The sequence below is a fragment of the Anas platyrhynchos genome, chromosome 5 (assembly GCF_047663525.1).
Source record: "Anas platyrhynchos isolate ZD024472 breed Pekin duck chromosome 5, IASCAAS_PekinDuck_T2T, whole genome shotgun sequence".
NCBI classification, from domain to species: domain Eukaryota; kingdom Metazoa; phylum Chordata; class Aves; order Anseriformes; family Anatidae; genus Anas; species Anas platyrhynchos.
The window spans coordinates 39,213,946-39,232,175 of NC_092591.1; the positions used below are offsets into that span (position 1 = coordinate 39,213,946).

At 38.6% G+C, this 18,230-nt stretch overlaps 1 protein-coding gene across 6 annotated transcripts; it reads left to right on the forward strand.

The window, feature by feature from the left end:
* Positions 1 to 386: 386 nt before the first annotated feature.
* KATNBL1 (katanin regulatory subunit B1 like 1) lies at positions 387 to 16,821 on the forward strand. 6 transcript variants are annotated; one of them, XM_027457592.3, is made up of 11 exons: positions 387 to 552; positions 1,951 to 2,123; positions 7,438 to 7,565; positions 9,110 to 9,150; positions 9,501 to 9,780; positions 11,282 to 11,400; positions 11,578 to 11,628; positions 11,712 to 11,801; positions 12,315 to 12,404; positions 12,873 to 12,966; positions 14,497 to 16,821. In XM_027457592.3, exons 3-11 carry the CDS (start codon positions 7,452 to 7,454, stop codon positions 14,527 to 14,529), a joined length of 912 nt encoding a protein of 303 aa, XP_027313393.1. In that variant the 5' UTR covers positions 387 to 552; positions 1,951 to 2,123; positions 7,438 to 7,451; the 3' UTR covers positions 14,530 to 16,821. The 6 variants fall into 6 exon arrangements, with proteins under 6 accessions (XP_027313393.1, XP_027313395.1, XP_027313394.1 ...); XM_027457593.2 differs by lacking the exon at positions 387 to 552 and adding an exon at positions 666 to 895; XM_005009767.6 differs by lacking the exon at positions 387 to 552 and adding an exon at positions 1,483 to 1,654.
* The last annotated feature ends 1,409 nt before the right edge of the window (positions 16,822 to 18,230 follow it).

Consider the following 18,230-nt stretch of genomic DNA (forward strand, 5'->3'; position numbering starts at 1 on the left):
AGGTTCCTGGTTCCATATAAATACTCGAGGAACTCTGCACACCAAAAAGCTTTCTCTGCACCGAGCAGCACCCAACAGCAGCACCAGGTGTGGATGACGATGCCGGCTGACCCAGCCGCCTTTCCCAGCGGACTTTTGCCTTTGGGACATTTCGGTAGGTGCCCGGGGCTGGGCAGGAGGCCACACAACCGTGGAGGTTGGGGCGCCAACCACGAGAGGACGAGGCTGGTGGCCATGAGGGGACGAGGCTGGGGCCATGAGGGACCGGAGCGCCCCGTGCCCCGCGGCGGGGGCGCCCCCTGCGGGCGGGCGGTGGCGGTGCGGCTGTCGGTGCCGGTGGCGGTGCCGGAGCGGCCGGCAGAGGGCGCTGCTTGTCGCGGCGCGGGGCGGCGGGCGGGGCGCGGCGCGGCCCAGCATGCAGCGCGGCGCCGTTTGAATGGCGCAGGCTCCGGGCGCTGCGCCCCGGCCCTAGGCTGCCGCGGCTCCGGCTCCGGCTCCGGCTCCTCCTCCGGCGCGGCGCGGGGCGGCCCGGCCCGGTACCATGAGCGGCGGGTGAGTGCCGGGCGCCAACCGGGACCGGCTGCGGGCGGAAGGAGGGAGGGAGGGGGGAGGGAGGGGGGAGGGAGGTTCCTCGTGGCAGGAGCGGGGGCGGGGAGGGGCAGCGGCGAGGCCCCGCGGGGAGCGGGGAGCGGGGCTGCCCCTGCTCGGCTCCGCCGCCGCGGGGTCCCGGGGGCTCCCGGGGGAGGCTGGCGCCGGCCCGCGGTGGGAGGAGCGGCGGGGAGAGGCGGCTGCGGCCCCGCCGGGGCGTGAGGCCTGCCGGGGAGCCGCGCCGCCTGGGCGTGCCCTGCCTGCTTCCCGGGGGACAGGGCAAGGGAGAAGCCTCGCCTGCTCCAAGGTCCTGCCTTAATCGCGCTGCGAAAAGGGCTTCTAACAAAGAAGCTCTGAGTGCTGGGGCCTGCTGAGGAGCCGGAGCGGTGCGCGGTGCCGCGGCTTGGTGTGTTTGTCCTCGGGAGCGAGGCGAAGCCATTCGGCCTCAGAGCGGCTCCGTGCTGGGGGTGGGAGCGCTGCCTGCCCCGCGGCCCTGCTTCTCTGCTCTTCCTGTGGTGTGGCTGCAGCCAGGGGAGGACAGAAAGGTTTCTGAGCCCTGCTCCATGGCGTGAAAGCATAACAGATGGCAGGCTGGTGGCTTTCTGGCCTCACCAGGTGGAAACAACAAATTGTTCTAAAGCTGTCGTTTGACTTCATTATTCCTGCGTATAATTTTGACTCAAATGTCTGTAATAGGATTCCACTGCATTCAAGCCACCATTGGTTTTGAATCCTGGGCTTCATAAATGAGAGCGTAGTTATATTTTAAAGATACCTTAATGGCGTTATTTTCATAACAGTGTACTCGTTCACGTCTGTGTACGTGGTATGAATGTGCTGTATCCATTAACTGTCAACAGGCAGTGCTCACTAATAGCAGGATGTGTGTTCCAGGGTAATATAAAAAGTCATGCGCTCATCTGTTACGAAGCGCAGTCACAGCCGCGTGGGGATGAGGGAGGTACCTGTGCCACCATTAAGCTTGCAGGGGGAGGGCTTCTCCAGTACATCTTTCTTTGGATTTGGAGCTCTTGCTATGGATTTTTGAAGCTCTTTGAGTTGAGCGGTGAGTAGGGGAAAAAAATGCAGTATTTAAATTTTGAGTAGTTGCTTAAAGCTTATTCACAATATTAATGGGGGAGCTCCAATGTATTAGAACATTATTTCCTATATAACAGCCCTCAGATGGTGGTAGTGATAGAAAGTTTCCAAGCTTCGTTTCCAGGAGGGTTAATAAATGAAAATCAACAAGTAAAAATATATATATGTTTGTTAGTGAAGGACTGTTCTTCAGCATTTTGGTACTTCTTAAAATCATGTTACTTCATGGCAGTTTAACATGCTTGTAAATTTCACTTCCAGATGTAAGCGTTTTGTCCAACAACTAAATAAAGTTCAGTTATCAGGCTGTGCAAGGAGCATTTAACCCACACCTGGATTCATCCTCAGTAAACTTGACTGAACTCTGATGTGTGGTCACTTTCCGAGGTTCATTATGACTGCTTGGGCCAGCAGGCCCCATACAAATTCATTGTGTAAGTAATAGGAAACTGAGCTCAAGAAGTTAACTTGCTACTTTTATAGTATTTGTCTTTTACTGTAAATTTAATTCATATTATTTTTGTCCAAATGGAACTGTAAACTTGAAAAAAGGCCTAACAGGTATTGCTGGCTAAAATTTGTGTCCTGCTGGCTTATAGGGCACTTCCTGTAGTGTTGCACAAAAACATGGTGTTAGTGTCATCAAACCTTGAATTCCACTTTAAGATGATTTAGTAAGTAACACCTAGTGAACTGCCAGGGCATAAATGTAAAAAATAAATAAATAAAAGCTATTCCATATTCAAAGGATGTGGAAACCATCTAAAATTGAAACAGATGGAGGCTGTAACGTTTGTCAGTCAGACTTAAAGGAAATCATGCCAAGGTAACTGAATCTCTTCTGCATCATAAGATTGTGCTAACTTATTTTTCTAGATGAATTACCCTTTTGGAAGTAAATCTGGAAAAAACATTCTTGGAGTTTTCTCATAAGCTTTTTAAATCTGACAATGATGAGTAAAATTAGTTGTCCTTTACTGGTTCCCTGATGTATGCCAGTTTCGAATGCCTTCAAAGCATGAACTCCCCTCCTTGGGGAGTAACAATTAATTAACTTTTTCAGCTGCGTTGAATAAAGATCAATGTTGTCATCCTTGAGAATGTGCACTTGGTGTAATATGGGGGTGGGGGAGAATCACAAGAATATCTGTGATGGCTTATATATATATATGGAATGCTACAGGAAAAAGAAACAAGAATTTGGGCAAAGAGTAGAACAGAAGGAATGTTTCTTTTAAAGGGTATTGCAGATGACTTAAATATAACTATTTTACATTTACTTTGCTGTCATGCAAAGTACTTGAGTCTGTTCTGTAAGAAATTAATGTTATGTTAATACATATGAAGATTACATAACATGTGAAGAAAAGTTTGTCCCTTTCTGGGGGCCATGCCCAAAACCATAGGACGATGGGAGGGAGTGGCTGCATTTGTTAATACTTGCCTTTGACAGTTACATGCTTTAAAGCCATTTACTACTGTCTTTGAAAGCCATTCAGTGATCTTTCTTCGCCCGCCTCTGGTATAGCTTTAAAGGTGTATTGCATCTGGGAGTGTTCAGAGGTTGTTGGTTTTTTTTTTTTTTTTTTTTTTTTTAGCATTATCAGGAAAGCTCTGTCAAGGTAATATCTGTGACTGGGTACGAATAAGCTGATTTACCAGGATATATGGCTGCTGTTACTTCAGTCTTTCTGTTTCCTGAAAATTGAGGAGAGTAAAAGAGAGATAAGGAAGGGTGACTTCTCTAAGCAGATGTCAACCTATGTAAGGGTTGTTAAAGTTACTAAACTTGGGCATCTCTTGTTCAGATTTGCAGTCTGTCACAATTTATGACAGGGTTTAAGATTAGCCTTAGCCCTTTTTTTGGGCAAGCTCAGAAGACTTTTGTTCTATCCTTAGTTTATTTTTAAAATAATATAAAGCAAAGGAGTCTCATTGGCTGTAATGAGATGATAAAGGACAGTTCGGAACAAATACTGCTAGCTGTATTCATCGTAAGGGAATCATTAAATTTGTGACATAAAGGTATAACCTGTTTGATCTGGTATAAAATAATAGCTAGTGACAGTTTAAAAACCCTCCACATGTATCTCGTAGCACTGGGTGGTAGTCTCTATTCCTAGAGAATATCTGTTATCAGATAAGAAATTCAAGTTCTGCAGAGGCCTGTAAAGTACCTTTCATTCTCTAGCATATATGTTTTTAATTGCTGAACAATGAGCATTTTGTCATGCGTTTCTAAACCTTTGGAAGCAGGCTTCTTGACATGGACTAAGTTCATTATAGCAGTATTAGGTTTGGACAAACCAGATTCTTCTGTTTGTTTCCTGCTCTTGGCTATTTAGATTGTTTCTGCATTTAATCATTTTCAGTGTATTTTTTTGACTTTGCAGTCTGCCTTCTAAACGTTCAGGTTCACAACATCCTGTGGCAAGTTCAGCTTTATTATATGCACAAAGAACGACCTTCTTTTGTTCATTTTGAATCTTAAGAGTCTGTCTTTGGCTAGTGTCTTTTACCCCTTTAATTTGGGCAAGATGATGAACTATCTCTTTGCAACTTTTCCAAGCTATTCATGGTATAGGCCTTTATTTCCACTCTTTGCTATAAGTAACTTCCTTGGCAGACTGAAAAGTCTTGGTCTATTCAATTTCTCATTGTATGGCAGGTATTCCATACTGTTTTTTACTCACACTTGAGTCCTTTCTTATTTTCATCGTAAGTTACTTGAGATGAGGTGTTTCGTTTCTTTTTGTTTTGGAGGGAAGGCACAAATTAGTTCTACACACTGTCACAACAGTGCTGTGTCTGTTTTTCTAACTATCTATTGATACATATGCAGTACTGGACAATCCAAATGATCTAAAGTAAATTGTCATATTACATTATTGTGGGTGGTTATTAGTTTGGCACTTGTAATTCTGTGGATGAACCCAGAATTTCCTCATGCCTGCAGACATGCGTGCTTTCCTCTACATTCATCTATAATCATTGCTTCTGGTTATTGTTCATCACAGTCCTTTAATTCTTTAGCTAGCCCTCATCTTTAGTGTCTTGTGTGACTTAAAAACTTAAGACTGACCATATCATCCCCTTTGTGATGCAATTTATGAATATATCAAACAGCATTGAACAGCACAGTTCTCTTTCTGCAGGATTCCACTGATCTTTGCTATAGGAACTGCTTAGACCGCTTATTACTGTTTCTTAGCTATTTCTCCATGCAAAGACTTTCCCTCATATCACTAGGTTGCTTAGCTTCCTTGAAAGACTTGAGTAAGTAACTTCTGGAAGCTTGTCAGAAACTCGGGTACAATCTATCATTTAAATCTCCTTTATCCATATTGTACTACTTCACAATCTCAGAGAATTCCATTAATTTTTCAAGGCAAGACATGCTTTCAGCAACCAGCTTGACTTTCCCAATGTATTATTTGTATCTACTAATTCTATTCTTAATTGCATTGTTTGCCAATTTGCACAACACGGATGTCAGTCTTGATCTTCCTTGGGGCCATCTTTAAATACTGACTGTATTTTCCACATGTGATTCCTGTAGGTGTGCTGGCAGCTCTAAGGAAGAGGTTCTGTACCTTGGTTAATAACATGGCAATTTCTTTGAGTTCTTACAATTTATGGATGAGTATCGTCCAGTTTGGGGGGTGGTAGTGTTTATTTTGCTTATACTTACTGCTGTTTCTGCATCTTTAGAGACCCTCACAAAAAAAGTTAAACTATGGAAACCTCTCTTAAGCAGTAGGACACTGAGCACAAATGTAAAGGATTTGCTTCGCTTCACCAGGTTCTTCTTTATATCAGATTATCTGTTGGCCTTTTGGAGTCTCTGCTCCTGACTTCTGAAGAAAGAACTGATAGTTTTGTCTTTTCCTGTTTCAACGGGGAGGCTAGGGGCATTATGTTCTTACATCAAATTTCTCAGTGTGTAATCCTCTTTACTTTCCTCTTCTGGGCACATTTGTATGTAGCAAATTTTTTTCTTTCCAGTTCAGGTATTTTGACTCTCAATGTTTGTGTCATTTTCTCAAGCTTTTTAATCTGATTTCTGTTTACTGATTTCTTGTGATTTTTCAAATATTCTTGCTAGATGTTTTTTTCTTCCCTTACATTATTTTTCGATCTTAATTGAAATTTGTTCCCATTTAACAGTGCTGTTTAATACATTAGGAATCAGATTCTTGCTCAGTGCTTTGCATGAAAGATAAGGGTAGTTTGACTTCTTTCTTGCCTGTTTAATTAATTATCTCAATGTCCTGAACAAGGGTTGTAAGCTGTCATGGTGTCACAGGGACAGTAACAAAAACGGTTCTTTGGGAACCAAGGTTATGGAACTTCTAGCATCTGACAGGTCGATTCTGTGGGATTTAGCTGTGGTTGTTGCAGGTTGTCCTGCAACAAAGAAGTCAAGTTAATGAAATAGACTTATCTAACTTAGTATCCATAGAAATACAGACAGCCAACTGTTAAATGATGCTGGGGCTTGCCAAAGTTGTTAGTTTGAGGGCTGTGCTCCTTTTTTAAAGGGTAAGGATTTACGTTAGTGTATTACCCTTCTTTTTTGAGAGAGACGTCAAATGAGGTTCTTGGATATTGATCTTGTTCTAAAGAAAGCAGCGTTAAAGAAAAACATTTTAATATTTTGCAAAGTTTAAGCAGTATCCTATGATGTAATTTTGTGAAGATGTACACCACCTACTTTGTTTTGAACCTGCAACCTAATTGTTTAATTTGATGGCTTTTGGCTACTGCTTTGAACAATCTTATCTAAGCAGCTGTTTGCCATCTTTTTCAGTGCTCAGTGAAGTTCTTAATATGGCATAAACTTACTAAATGTGAGAGAAGGGGTAGGTCTGTTGGTATTAAGGGTGGAGGGGAGAAATTGAGGTACTAATGTTGGGACCAGAGCTGGAAAGGGTGGAAAAAGAATAAGTGGTTGCTCTTAAAAGTAAGGTAGGGTGTTCTGCTGAAACATTTTGGTAAGAATAGTGTTCCACAATGATGTAGTTTGTGAAGCCAATCTCAAGGAAAGGGTTTTCTGTATCACTTAGTTGTACATACTGATTTTGGATTTTGTTGGTCTGTCTCAATACTGTACTTGGTTCTTATAGGAATATTTGCATATTTCAAAACCAGTACTTTGGACACTTTCTTACTGGTTAATTGTGGTACAAAGACTTTACTACAAGCAGCAGCCAGGTTATATGCTGAGGAAAAGTTGGGGGGGAGTGAATTGCCAACAATTTAAGAGATTTTTTTTTTTATTTTGTTTAGTCTTTGTTCTTCTGGTGAATCTTATTCCTGAAAAACAAAGATTTTTATTTAGCTGTCTTTCATTTTGACCTATTTTTCTTCAGGTGGTAGGTGAAATAGATTAGCAGGAAAGTGTCTCCTAAATAATTTGTTTTATTCTTTGCTTTAATTCTTGTCTGTGTGGCACCTCACAGTGCAGGTATACTGAGCTGGTCTGAAAACATATGGTATGTTTCTTAGGCATGGAGGAGAGGGGAGTTGTTTCCTTTTTGAAGAAAACTAATTGAGAATTTTGAAGTGATTATCAGCATGTTAATAATCATAAAGGCCTCCAGCTAACATTTGCTAAACAGTAGTGTCTGTTTATTTCTATTATGGTATATCTTGCAAATAGTTGAACTGTTTTAACTGGTTTTGCTAGCTGCATTTGAAGGAAGTTTCACAAAATATGACTAAAGATGACCTTTTCCTTGAAAATAGGAATTTGAGAGATTATGGCCTCTGAAGCCCACAATGTTAGAAAACAGAAAGTTTTGCATATCGAAGGTTGTCTCGTTGATCTCCCCAGAAAAAGAATTTCTTCTTCCACTAGAAAGATCATGAAGGAGGTAAGGTTTTTATCATGTCCTCTGTTGAAACTGAAGTAAATGTTCAAACAGAAGTTCATAGCTCCAAGCAGTCTAAAACTGGATATGTAGTGCTCATGTTCCATGTTTGCATGTGCAGTAGAACTTGAACAGCGATTGTTATAAAAAATACGCATTATAACACATGCAGTGATTGCACAGATATGTATCCTCCACATGAGGAGTAGATACTGATGTGGTTCTGCTCGTGCCTTCTTTTCTGCAATCTAGCTAATAACTGTTTCAGAGGAGGAATTCTATTATCAAAGTTTTCTCTTTCTAAAAGCTTATGTGACAAAAGTGATAGGTGGGGTAGGTGAAATAGCTGCATTGAAGTGGACCTGCCGTTCTGTTATTATGTGGCTCGATCTACCACATTGTCTAATAATACAGGTACTTTTACTGGATTTTTTGCAAGCCACAAACACTTTCTCATAACTTCTTACCTTTTGTTACTTGCTGAAGAAATCTGCTAATGCAGGCTGATGGGGTACAGAGGAAGTAGTAGGGAGGTAAGTTTACTGTTAGATCACTTGAAACAGTGATAAAGATGCCGGTATCCTCTTTGTCTGTGGATGTATTGAGACAATGTATTGAAATTCACATGGTTTTATCATTTATCAAAACAGTCATTGTTTTGGCAGTATTTTGCAGATGTGCACAACTTAAATATCATCAGTAGTACACATTTTCAAGTTTAATTTTTTGCAGTTTGTAATTGTAGTACCTGTTTATATGAAAATACTTTAACGCCTTAATGCTTTTTTAATTAGACCAGAATGTCACAATTCAACTTACCTTCAATGTTTTAAAGCTTCATTTAATGAAGATTATTGTAAGGAAAAAAAATCTTTAGAAATTCATCTTTGAATTGTTGCTTAATTTTCAAAAGTTTTGTGAATCTCTATGACACATCCTTGAATGAATTTTGTTATTCATTTAGGATATTACTGTCCTACACAGCCTAATTGCTATCAGGGTGCTTATCTGTTTCATATGAACGAATTCAGGATAATCAAGATGGTGCTGTCTAAGTTGGTCTTGATTTTTGTTGTACTTTGGAGGAGGAGTATTCTGCTGCTGTTATTTTCCTAGCATCTGCCAGCCTGTATTATTGGCATTATACATTTAAATGTGTGAGAGACAGGAAATGTAGTTTTGACATCAAATTTCAGAAGACTTTTTATATTAGACACAGTTTTCAGTTTGCTAGTAAGTAAAGAATCTATCTCTGATGTCACAATCCTACCTCTTGCCAGAGATACCACAAGCCTGTCAGTGACTGTGATGTTCCAAGGACAGCTGTGGCAGAGCTAGTTTGTCTATACGTAACTGTGAAATACTTGACAATTACAGGAATGTTAATATAGCTGTGCTTCAGTTGCAGACTAGGAGAAGTGAGTGGGAGGGGATCTGTGGTAAACTTAGTCCAGTTCTTGATAAACCAGGACTTTTTTTTTACGTGAACTGTGGAATTTTTTGTCTCTGTAGTAATAGTTTGTTCTTCCCGATTTCCTTTCTCACAGGGTAAGAAATCTCCAAAACAGCTGGCTTCATACACAAACAGGTAGGAGGGCCTTGCTGTATAAGAGTCTGAGTTTCAGGAGAGAGGGAGGAAGAACCAGTTTAAATTTATTGCAACACCCAGACAGACACAATGGAAGATCTTAATTTTACTCACAGTACTTGTTTTTTGTGTCTGCTTCCATAACAATGAGTTCTTTCTATTCAAAAAAGCAGGAAAACAATATTGGGGGTAGCTCTCATTTCTGATAACATAAATGTCATGAAGGTATATACTGGGGGTAAAACTGTAACCTGCAAGTTTACTGTTGCATTCATAATGATATATTTTTATGTAAAGTGTTGAATTAAGTTTAGAGTAACCTTTACTAAAATACTGCTTTGTTTTTGTAGAGTAACAGTTGGAAAAACAGTGACCAGTCCCTTGTCTCTCTTCAAAGTAGTATATTGTAAAAGAAAAGTTCGTTGTTATACTCCAAAGCCTTGTTATAAAAAGAAACAGTTCCCTAAATCAAGGGGCTGTGACATGGCAAATAAAGAAAATGAACTGGCTTGTGCAGGGAATCTGCCAGCAAAACTGCACGACAGTCGTACACACTTACTGAATTCTAGTGACTCTGGCTCATCTCAAACAGAAGGCCCCTCATCCAAATATAGTGGATTTTTTTCAGAGGTAAGTTGAGTTTCTGGTAGTTTCTGTGTAGTTAGCTGTGGATGTTCTTGAATAGATTAATTTTCTTAACATACAAATTAGCTCAAGGCTTGTGATTTACAGTCTTTATTAGTCTGTTTACTGTGGTTCAGTTGCCAACAGTAGTTGTTCTGCCACTTTGTCAGCCTGAGAATTTAGATCTGACAGCATAGTCTGGGTTAAAACTATACCAGCACCAAAGGAAAAATACTCTTTTGACCAGGTTGGGTTTCACGGTTAGTATAATGCATTGCCACCTACGTGTTTATGGAAGCATGAAAGTATTGGTGTATGGATGGAAATAACCTAGTGAGGTTAAGATGGGACCACTTCCAGTAGCAGTGTCAGCTTGGTGTACATGAAAGTAATTTAAATGATTGTATGAGTGTTCATGGTGAGATTACTTAAGGAAGCTCCATAAATGCTTTCACAGCTGCTGAGAGTGGCTAGAAGGTCAAATACTGAAGTGAAATAGATGTGTTTTGTGACAGGGCTGCCACCAACACCCCCAAGTCTTCTGTGAGGCTGCTCTCAATCCACTCGTCACACAGCCTGTATTCATGTTTGGGATTGCCCCAGCCTAGATGCAGGACCTTGCACTTGGCCTTGTTGAACTTAATGAGGTTTGCACAGGCCCACCTCTTAAGCTTGTGAGGGTCCTTCTGGATGGCATCCCTTCCCTCCAGTGTGTAGACAGCACCATGCAGCTTGGTGTCATCAGCAGACTTGCTGAGGATGCTCTCAATTTCACTGTCCACGTCACTGACAGAGATGTTAAATAGTGCTGGTCCCAATACTGACCCCTGAGGAACACCACTTGTCATTGGTTTCCACCCAGACATTGAGCTGTTGACTAAAACTCTTTGAATGTGATCAGCCAGCCAGTCCTTAAGCACTGAGTGGTATACCTGTCAAATCCATGTCTCTCCACTTCAGAGACATGGTTGTTTACAAATGAAGATGGAGGCAAGATTCCTTTGAGAAACGTAAGAACCAGATCACTGGCCGTAGATGACTGTTTAACTGGATTTGAGAGATGTGGGTGGCAGTGTTCGTTCCAATCCAAGAAACAATTGAATAAAGTACTTCAGTTTGAGAACAAGTGTTTTCACAAGTGAACCTTTGATAATTACATTTATTGTTCCAAACCAAATTGATAGAGTTCTTGAAATTAGTAGCAAAGTAAATGTTCCTCAAAGTTAGTGAGAGCTATAGATTTATACTTGAGTGCTCTTTGTAACTGTTAGACTTAGGTGTTTACAGACCTTATTCTTGCAGCTTTTGGGTAAAGTAGCCTTAATCTGTGCTCCCTCCCAAGGGAAACCTCCATTTTAAGACCATTATTAAGTAGATTTCTAAAACCACCCATACAGGTAGAAAAGTATATTTTCATACACTACATTACCATATTAGAGCAGCTTATTGTGTCATTACTGGCATTTAACTTGCAGTAAACTTTTGTGTTCTTAAAAACATTATACAGGTTTCTCAGGACCATGAAACTATGGCTCAAGTTCTTTTCAGCAGGAATCTGAGGCTGAATGTAGCTTTAACCTTTTGGAGAAGGAGAAGTATAAGTGAACTGGTAGCCTACCTAGTGAGGTAAATTGAGAATCTCTTACTTTATATCTTAAAGCAGTAGCAGTCCCAAACATATTGCAGTTTTTTAGGGTTTCCTTAAATCTTGTAACTTAGCTATAATTATGTATTAGTTCAACCTATGTTTCCATTATGAGTTATGTTCTACTAGTAACACTTGTTTATCCTCAATGTTCCTAGGATACAGGATCTTGGAGTAGTAGTAGACTGCCTTCCCGTGCTTACAAACAGGTACAAATACAAGTGGGGGGGTGAGAATCTACCGTATCCTCACTGAAGTTCTGGCACTTCTGAAACATCTTGTTTTTTTTAAGTTTACAGGAAGAAAAACCATATATTTCAATTGGCTGCTGTGTAGATCTTTTGCCTTTAGTGAAATCACTACTTAAAAGCAAATATGAGGAGTAAGTATCATTTTCAGATACTTTTTAAATATTATTCCTTCCTGGACATTCAGTTCCCTTGTGTTTAAAGGTGCTTAGTTCCTGGACTTTTCTTCCTTCCCCCCAGCCCTGCCTTCTCTGGGAAGCACCTACCTAAAGAAGGTTGCTGGAAACGTTCATTTCTCTTTTAAAATATTCAGTGGTGCAAAAACTCTAATGCAAGGTTAAAGGGTGAACTAGCTTTGCCCTCATGTAGATTTATTCATCCTAACTAGTAAAGCAGAATAGCACCAAGATTTTAGCACGTTCTATAATACAGAATCCTGAAAGCTTTCAGGCAAAACATCCAAAGCATTTCTGCTTCTTATAAGAGCTTCTATTTACTACTTTGAAAATGAAAACATAGGGAGGTATGTAAATTTGAGATTTCATCTAGATATCTCTTCCAGAACAGAAAATGTGTTGCTTTCCTATTTCTATTAATGCATTATCTGACCTATGGGTATTTAAATTGTGTAAAATATGTTCTTACAGATATGTGATAGTTGGTTTAAACTGGCTTCAGGCTGTCATTAAAAGATGGTGGTCAGAACTATCTTCACATACAGAGAGGGCAGATGATAGGTGAGTATAGTATTTGAAAATATTTAAATATTTCTGTAGCTTGTTCATCTCAATCTGTATTGAGGTGTATTCCTGCTAATCAAATTTATCTGCAGAAGATACTCATAAGTATCGTCAAGTAAAAGCTTAAAAGCACTTAAAGTTAGTTCTTAAGTTCTCAAGCCACAGATAGTGTTTGGAAACTTACTTTAAGGGTTGTCCTGTTCTGTTTGTTTTTTTACTATTTTTAACTGGAGTTCTAACAAATATGGAATAGTCATATCACGAGTAATATAAATGCTACAGAAGTAAAAAAAAAAAAAAAAAATTGATCCAGCTTTGTGGCAATGTTAAGACTGTCTATATGTAGTATTATATGTACAATCAAGCCTGCTGAAGCATATATTTTTCAAATATAATTTACATATTATAATTACATATTTTATGCTGTAGCATATATTTTACATTCTGGTATCTGTTACTTTTCAGAAATATTCACATTTTAAAAGAACTGTTAAGTGGATTATGGGAACAAGAGAATCATCTTACTCTGGTTCCAGGATATACTGGTAATATAGCTAAGGTAATCCATTTCCAGTTGTGTTTAGTAATCAATATAGCTATATCATCTGCAGTATTCCTCTGGATGTTATTTACTTTAAACTATTGAAGGACAAACAGATTTACTGCTAGAATATTTTTCGCTAATGCTCAAGTGTATTGCCCAGTTTTTGCAGAAATTGAGTGAATGCCAAGTGATGATAATAGTGTGGTTTAGAATGCTAACAGTGAATTTTTATCATTTTTTTTCCTTTATAGAGAAACTATCTCCTTAATAAAATGTTTAATAGTAGTAAGATTTTAAAATAATGTAGCAAATATTTCAGATGAATAGGTAGACTGTGGAAGGACAGATGTTTTCTCTAAAATCTGCTGTACCAATTGTGTAAGGGTGATGCAACATAGAGAATCTGAGCCCAGCAGTGCTGTTTGCATTTATATGTCAGGTGACTGGGGCAAGTGACAACATGCGAAGTTCTAAAGTTTTTGCTGGCCTAGTGCTTAGAAAATGGTGACTTTGTGGAGAGCAGAAGAGTGGCTCCATCTGAAGTGAACCCCCCTCTGTCTTTCTTCATCTGACTGTGCTTAATGCTATGCTTTAATGCTGTACTTAAGGGTGTCTGATAAATGCATGACCATGGTACTGGTTACACTGAGTGAAGAAACCCCCATCTCCCTGGCATGACCTAATAAAGGTATGGAATGAGCCAGGATATAAAGCAGCCATGTGGCTAGAGCTTGGATTGGAGTAAACTTGAAAAGAACGTGGAGATTGCCTGCTTTGTTATATCTGCAGGAGCTTTGTGGGATCTACAGTTCTATGGGTATAGAATTTGTCACTTTGTTTTATCAACCAAATAAGTTATATCTTGTCCTGGGACTGCTGAGCCTCTGTGGCCTGTAATATTGATATCTCCACAAGGATAGTTGCAGACTCCTTGCAGAGTTGCAGATGTGATGCAGAAGAAAAGAGTTGTAACTCACAACTGGTAGAGCAACTAGAGTTTTTATTATAGATTGCTCTGTTCATCTGGTAGGTCAACATAGTTACAGCAAGTGCCAGTTTGTTTCTGCAAGATTGAGGTACCCTTTCTGTTCATTTGCCTGCTCTACAAGGTATACCAGGATAGATTGTGACCAAGGCCACCTACCTGAACAAGTAGGGAGCAAAAAGAAAAGTACATGAATGTTGGAGGGAAGATAGAACCCTTAATAAACGCAGTTCATATACATAATATCACTAAATGATGATGGTTTTCTTTCCTGCCATTGGTGTGCATGCAGAGAGCAGAAGAAAAATTAAGCTGATGGCTTTGGAAACTAATTTCACTGTGCTTGCAGGCATTTTAGCGTAAAGGAGTGCTCTTAAAAGCATTAATTGAAAATAATCCTGAATTTGTGGATAACCTGTTCTGAAATTTGGCCTAAACATAATTTCATTGTAACAGTTTTATTGTATTATGGTCCTGATTGATTGCCCTGCTTCAAACATACAGCTGATGTTACAGCCTTAAGCGATGTGACAAACACTTTCTCCTTTTTTTCTTTCTAGGATGTAAATGCTTATTTATTACAACTACATTGACATGATTGAGAAATGGTGTGCTTATGTGGTGAAATAATCCCCTAAAATATCCCTGAAGTATGTACTATTTCTGAAAGCCTTTTGAGAAATATTGGCGGAAGAGAACTGAACTGTCAAACTGTTTAATGAAACCACTAACAAAATCCTAACAATCTACTTCACATTGAAGTGGAAAAATATCTAGTAGGAGCAACTTTTACTTCAGTGAGGTGAAAGTGCACTATGAAAACTGTATGCCTTTGCTGCATTTGGGATTCGTTCAGTTACTAGGTATTCATTTAAATGCTACTATTTTACTACAACGTCGCATAAAAAGGTGAATTATACCATCATGAAGACAAGACAGCAGAACCAGTTATAATGAACCAACAGGAGTAATCAACATTAAGAGCTTTTAAGTGTTTTTCACAAGAACTCCAAAATGCACAACTATCTTCCATTTATGTTAAAGAAAACTTTGTAATATTGAATTTCTTCTGTTTTAATCAAAATTAAAGACTTTTGTTTGCACTATTGAGAAACTATACAGCAAAGATGCCTTAATTACTAGTGTTTCAAAAAGCCAATGTGTTAAGATGCAAATAGCTATTACGTTCAGATTGTGTTGAAAAACTACTACAAAAATCAGGGTTTCACGTTGTGTAGTTGTTTATGAAACATTGCACACTGACAAAAATTCATGTATGAAATATTATAAATACCTGAAGTTAAGCTTGGATAAACAGTTATTACAAATGTGAGCAGAATGGTGAATTTGTCTAACAAATGTTTTTATATTGTATGTGGATTTCTAACACAATAATCTTGTTCTGTATCATTTAAACTACATGCAAATAAGTAAATATATTAAATGTATCTTTTTTTCTTTTCAAGTTCATAAAAATAATTTCTAGAACAATTTCTTCCACAGTACTTTTTATTGTAGATATATCTATTGTTCGTAAAATGTTTACAGCCAGATGAGGCCATGTTATTCAAGTTATACCCTTTATATACTACCTCCTTTAAGAAATTGACAAAATACTGCAAAATTCGACAACCAGATTTACTCATGATAAATTCATACTGCTTTAAACTTAAAATAACAAACATTGAAAATACAACTATAAACTGTTCTTCTCCTATTGCCATTCTGTGCTATTTTAATTTAAAAGCTGTAGATGAATAGCTCTGAGGGTGTTTTGTTTTTAGGCTTGCTACTGCTTTTTTTTTGTGATTAGGGAGCATGCTTTTCTAATTAAATCATATGCAGTGCCAGCTGTTCACTTAATAATACACATGCATCACCAAATTACTTTCTATGGGGAAACAAAGTGCTTAGGGTTATTTTCGTGCCTAACATCAAGCATATGCTCTTTTATTGAAGTGCTAGGCAGGAGAAAGACTTTTGATAGCCTCGAGTGGTTTTTACTTAACAGGTGAAACTAATGAGTTTTGAACTTAAATAGTGGTCAACAGCTTTAGGCCTCCTGTTGCTTCATTTTGTAGTTTGTGCTTAATTTACATGTCATTACTGCTGACTTCAGAAGGGCAATTAGAAATCTGTCATCAGAACTTGGTACTTTTTGGTTATTTGAATATTCTTTAAACCACCAAAGGTTTTGTGCTTTCCAGAGCAGTCAGCTACAGGGAAGAATGTTTGGGACATCCCAAAACTGATAATTTAGTGGGACGTTCTCTTGAGATTTGCATAGCACAACTCTTTTTTGCTAGAATTATACATTACTTAGAGGTATTTCACACTCCAAAGAGTTTGAGATAGGACCTGATGCTTTTCAAAATATTTTCTCTGTCAAGTAAAAATAAATAAAGGAACTACAGTATGATAATGGATATTGGAATGCTTAAATATAAAGGTAACAAAGGCTGACTTCAGAATTTGGGATGTAATGGCTGAAGCTCTTAGATGAAGCTCTTAAATTATTCCTCAAGAAGCATACCGTAAAGGTGGTAGAAACTTGGATTTTAATGTCTCCTGGTTATTATAGACAAGGTGAAGAAATTCATGGCCATGTCTTCCAGATAATACAAGAAGTAATTGCTGTAATAAAATGAAATATTCTACTATTCAAAAACTCTGAACTATAAATATGAACATATGGGCTGATACTGAATTCTGCATACAGCCATGGGTTTCCACCATTTATAACTGTGGATGGTGCTTTTGTTCTAATGGTGAGGTAAGATTGTCTTGAGAATCATTATTGATATTTATATAATAAAAGAATGTGTTATTTTAAACTGTCAGAAGTTGTATTTTGACAGCATCAATAATACAGTGTTAAACATGAAGTTGTTAGTATCTGTGCCTTATTTAAAATGATTTTATTTTTACCGTTTTCAGGCAGCTGCTAGACTATAAGAACAAGATTCATTGACGTATCAACAGAACTCTGGCTACTGTCCATTACTGAGTGATTTTTGTCACGTTTTTAAATAACTCATTTAGCTATTCAGGTTGAAATTCAGGTTCAGCTTGTATGCTCTTTAATTCTCAACTAGTTACAAATCAATTTTGCTGTAATAGAATGTATATGTATAATGTCTGCTCAAAGGTGATACAAGTAAAAAAAAAAAAAATGCTTGTAGTTCTGTGAAATCCATGTAGTTAGGTAGTTAGTGAAATCAAGAATGATTTTTAAGTTTATGAACACTCCTGTGCCTACATGCTAATCTTTATTATTGTCTGCAGTAATATTTTGTGAAGCTGCTGCTTCTTGGATGTGTGAAAGAACCAGGCAGAATTAATCCTTTATCCTGTTTGTTCTTGTGATACAGAGCACAAGAGTACTTGAGGATGAAGGATGCCACTGCAAAGCTGTTCTTCATGTTATACTACTTGATATGAAGTTAATGTCCTTGAAAACAGAATAATGTCCTAGAATGTATTTTGCTTTGGTATTCTCCAGAGGCTGTTCTGAAAGAGTTTTTACTTGAAGAGTGATTTAGGACTTAGAGTGCCTTTAATTTAAAATATATATATATATATATATATATATACACACACACACACACACGCACAAACACACTGTAAGTGTAACCATTAATGCTGATAGCTTGCTGAAAAAGCTATCCCATTAATTATCTGGGTATAGAGAAACTCGCATGAGTTAATGATTTTGTGTAACTCCATTTTGAAGGAGTTACACCTGTTTCTTAGTTAAGAGTGTTCTGGAGCAGAACAGTCATATCACAGACAGGTACTGCATGTAGCTCCAGGCTATTTCATAGTGCTGACAAATCATTATTGGTATTAAAATAAATAAATAAATAAAAGCTCCAGGAGCTTATCTTCTTTAGTGAGACCTAAGTGAAATGATTTTTCCCTTTATATAGGTTTATGTAGGCTGCAGCGTTATCAGAGACTGTGGTTTTAACACTTGGGGAGCAGGAGAGATGGGAGAATAGGAAAGGACAAAAAAAGAACATGCTATAAACTGTGACATCAGTCCTATTGCTTTGTCATATGTATCCGAGAGCACCCTGTAATTGCTTGTTCTGAAGTAGGCAAATTTTGGAGTTAAATGTCTTTGTGTCTTATATTGAGTGGTAATTTTGAAGATAGATGCTGGTGTGGTGGGCTTTTGAGTGTGGTTTTTTTTTTTCCTTGAAGGGACAGACATTTTTGTATGTAGTAAGCCTTGCACAAGGTAAAGTTTTGCTTTGAAACTCATGAATAGTTTCTGCCATTCATCTTGACA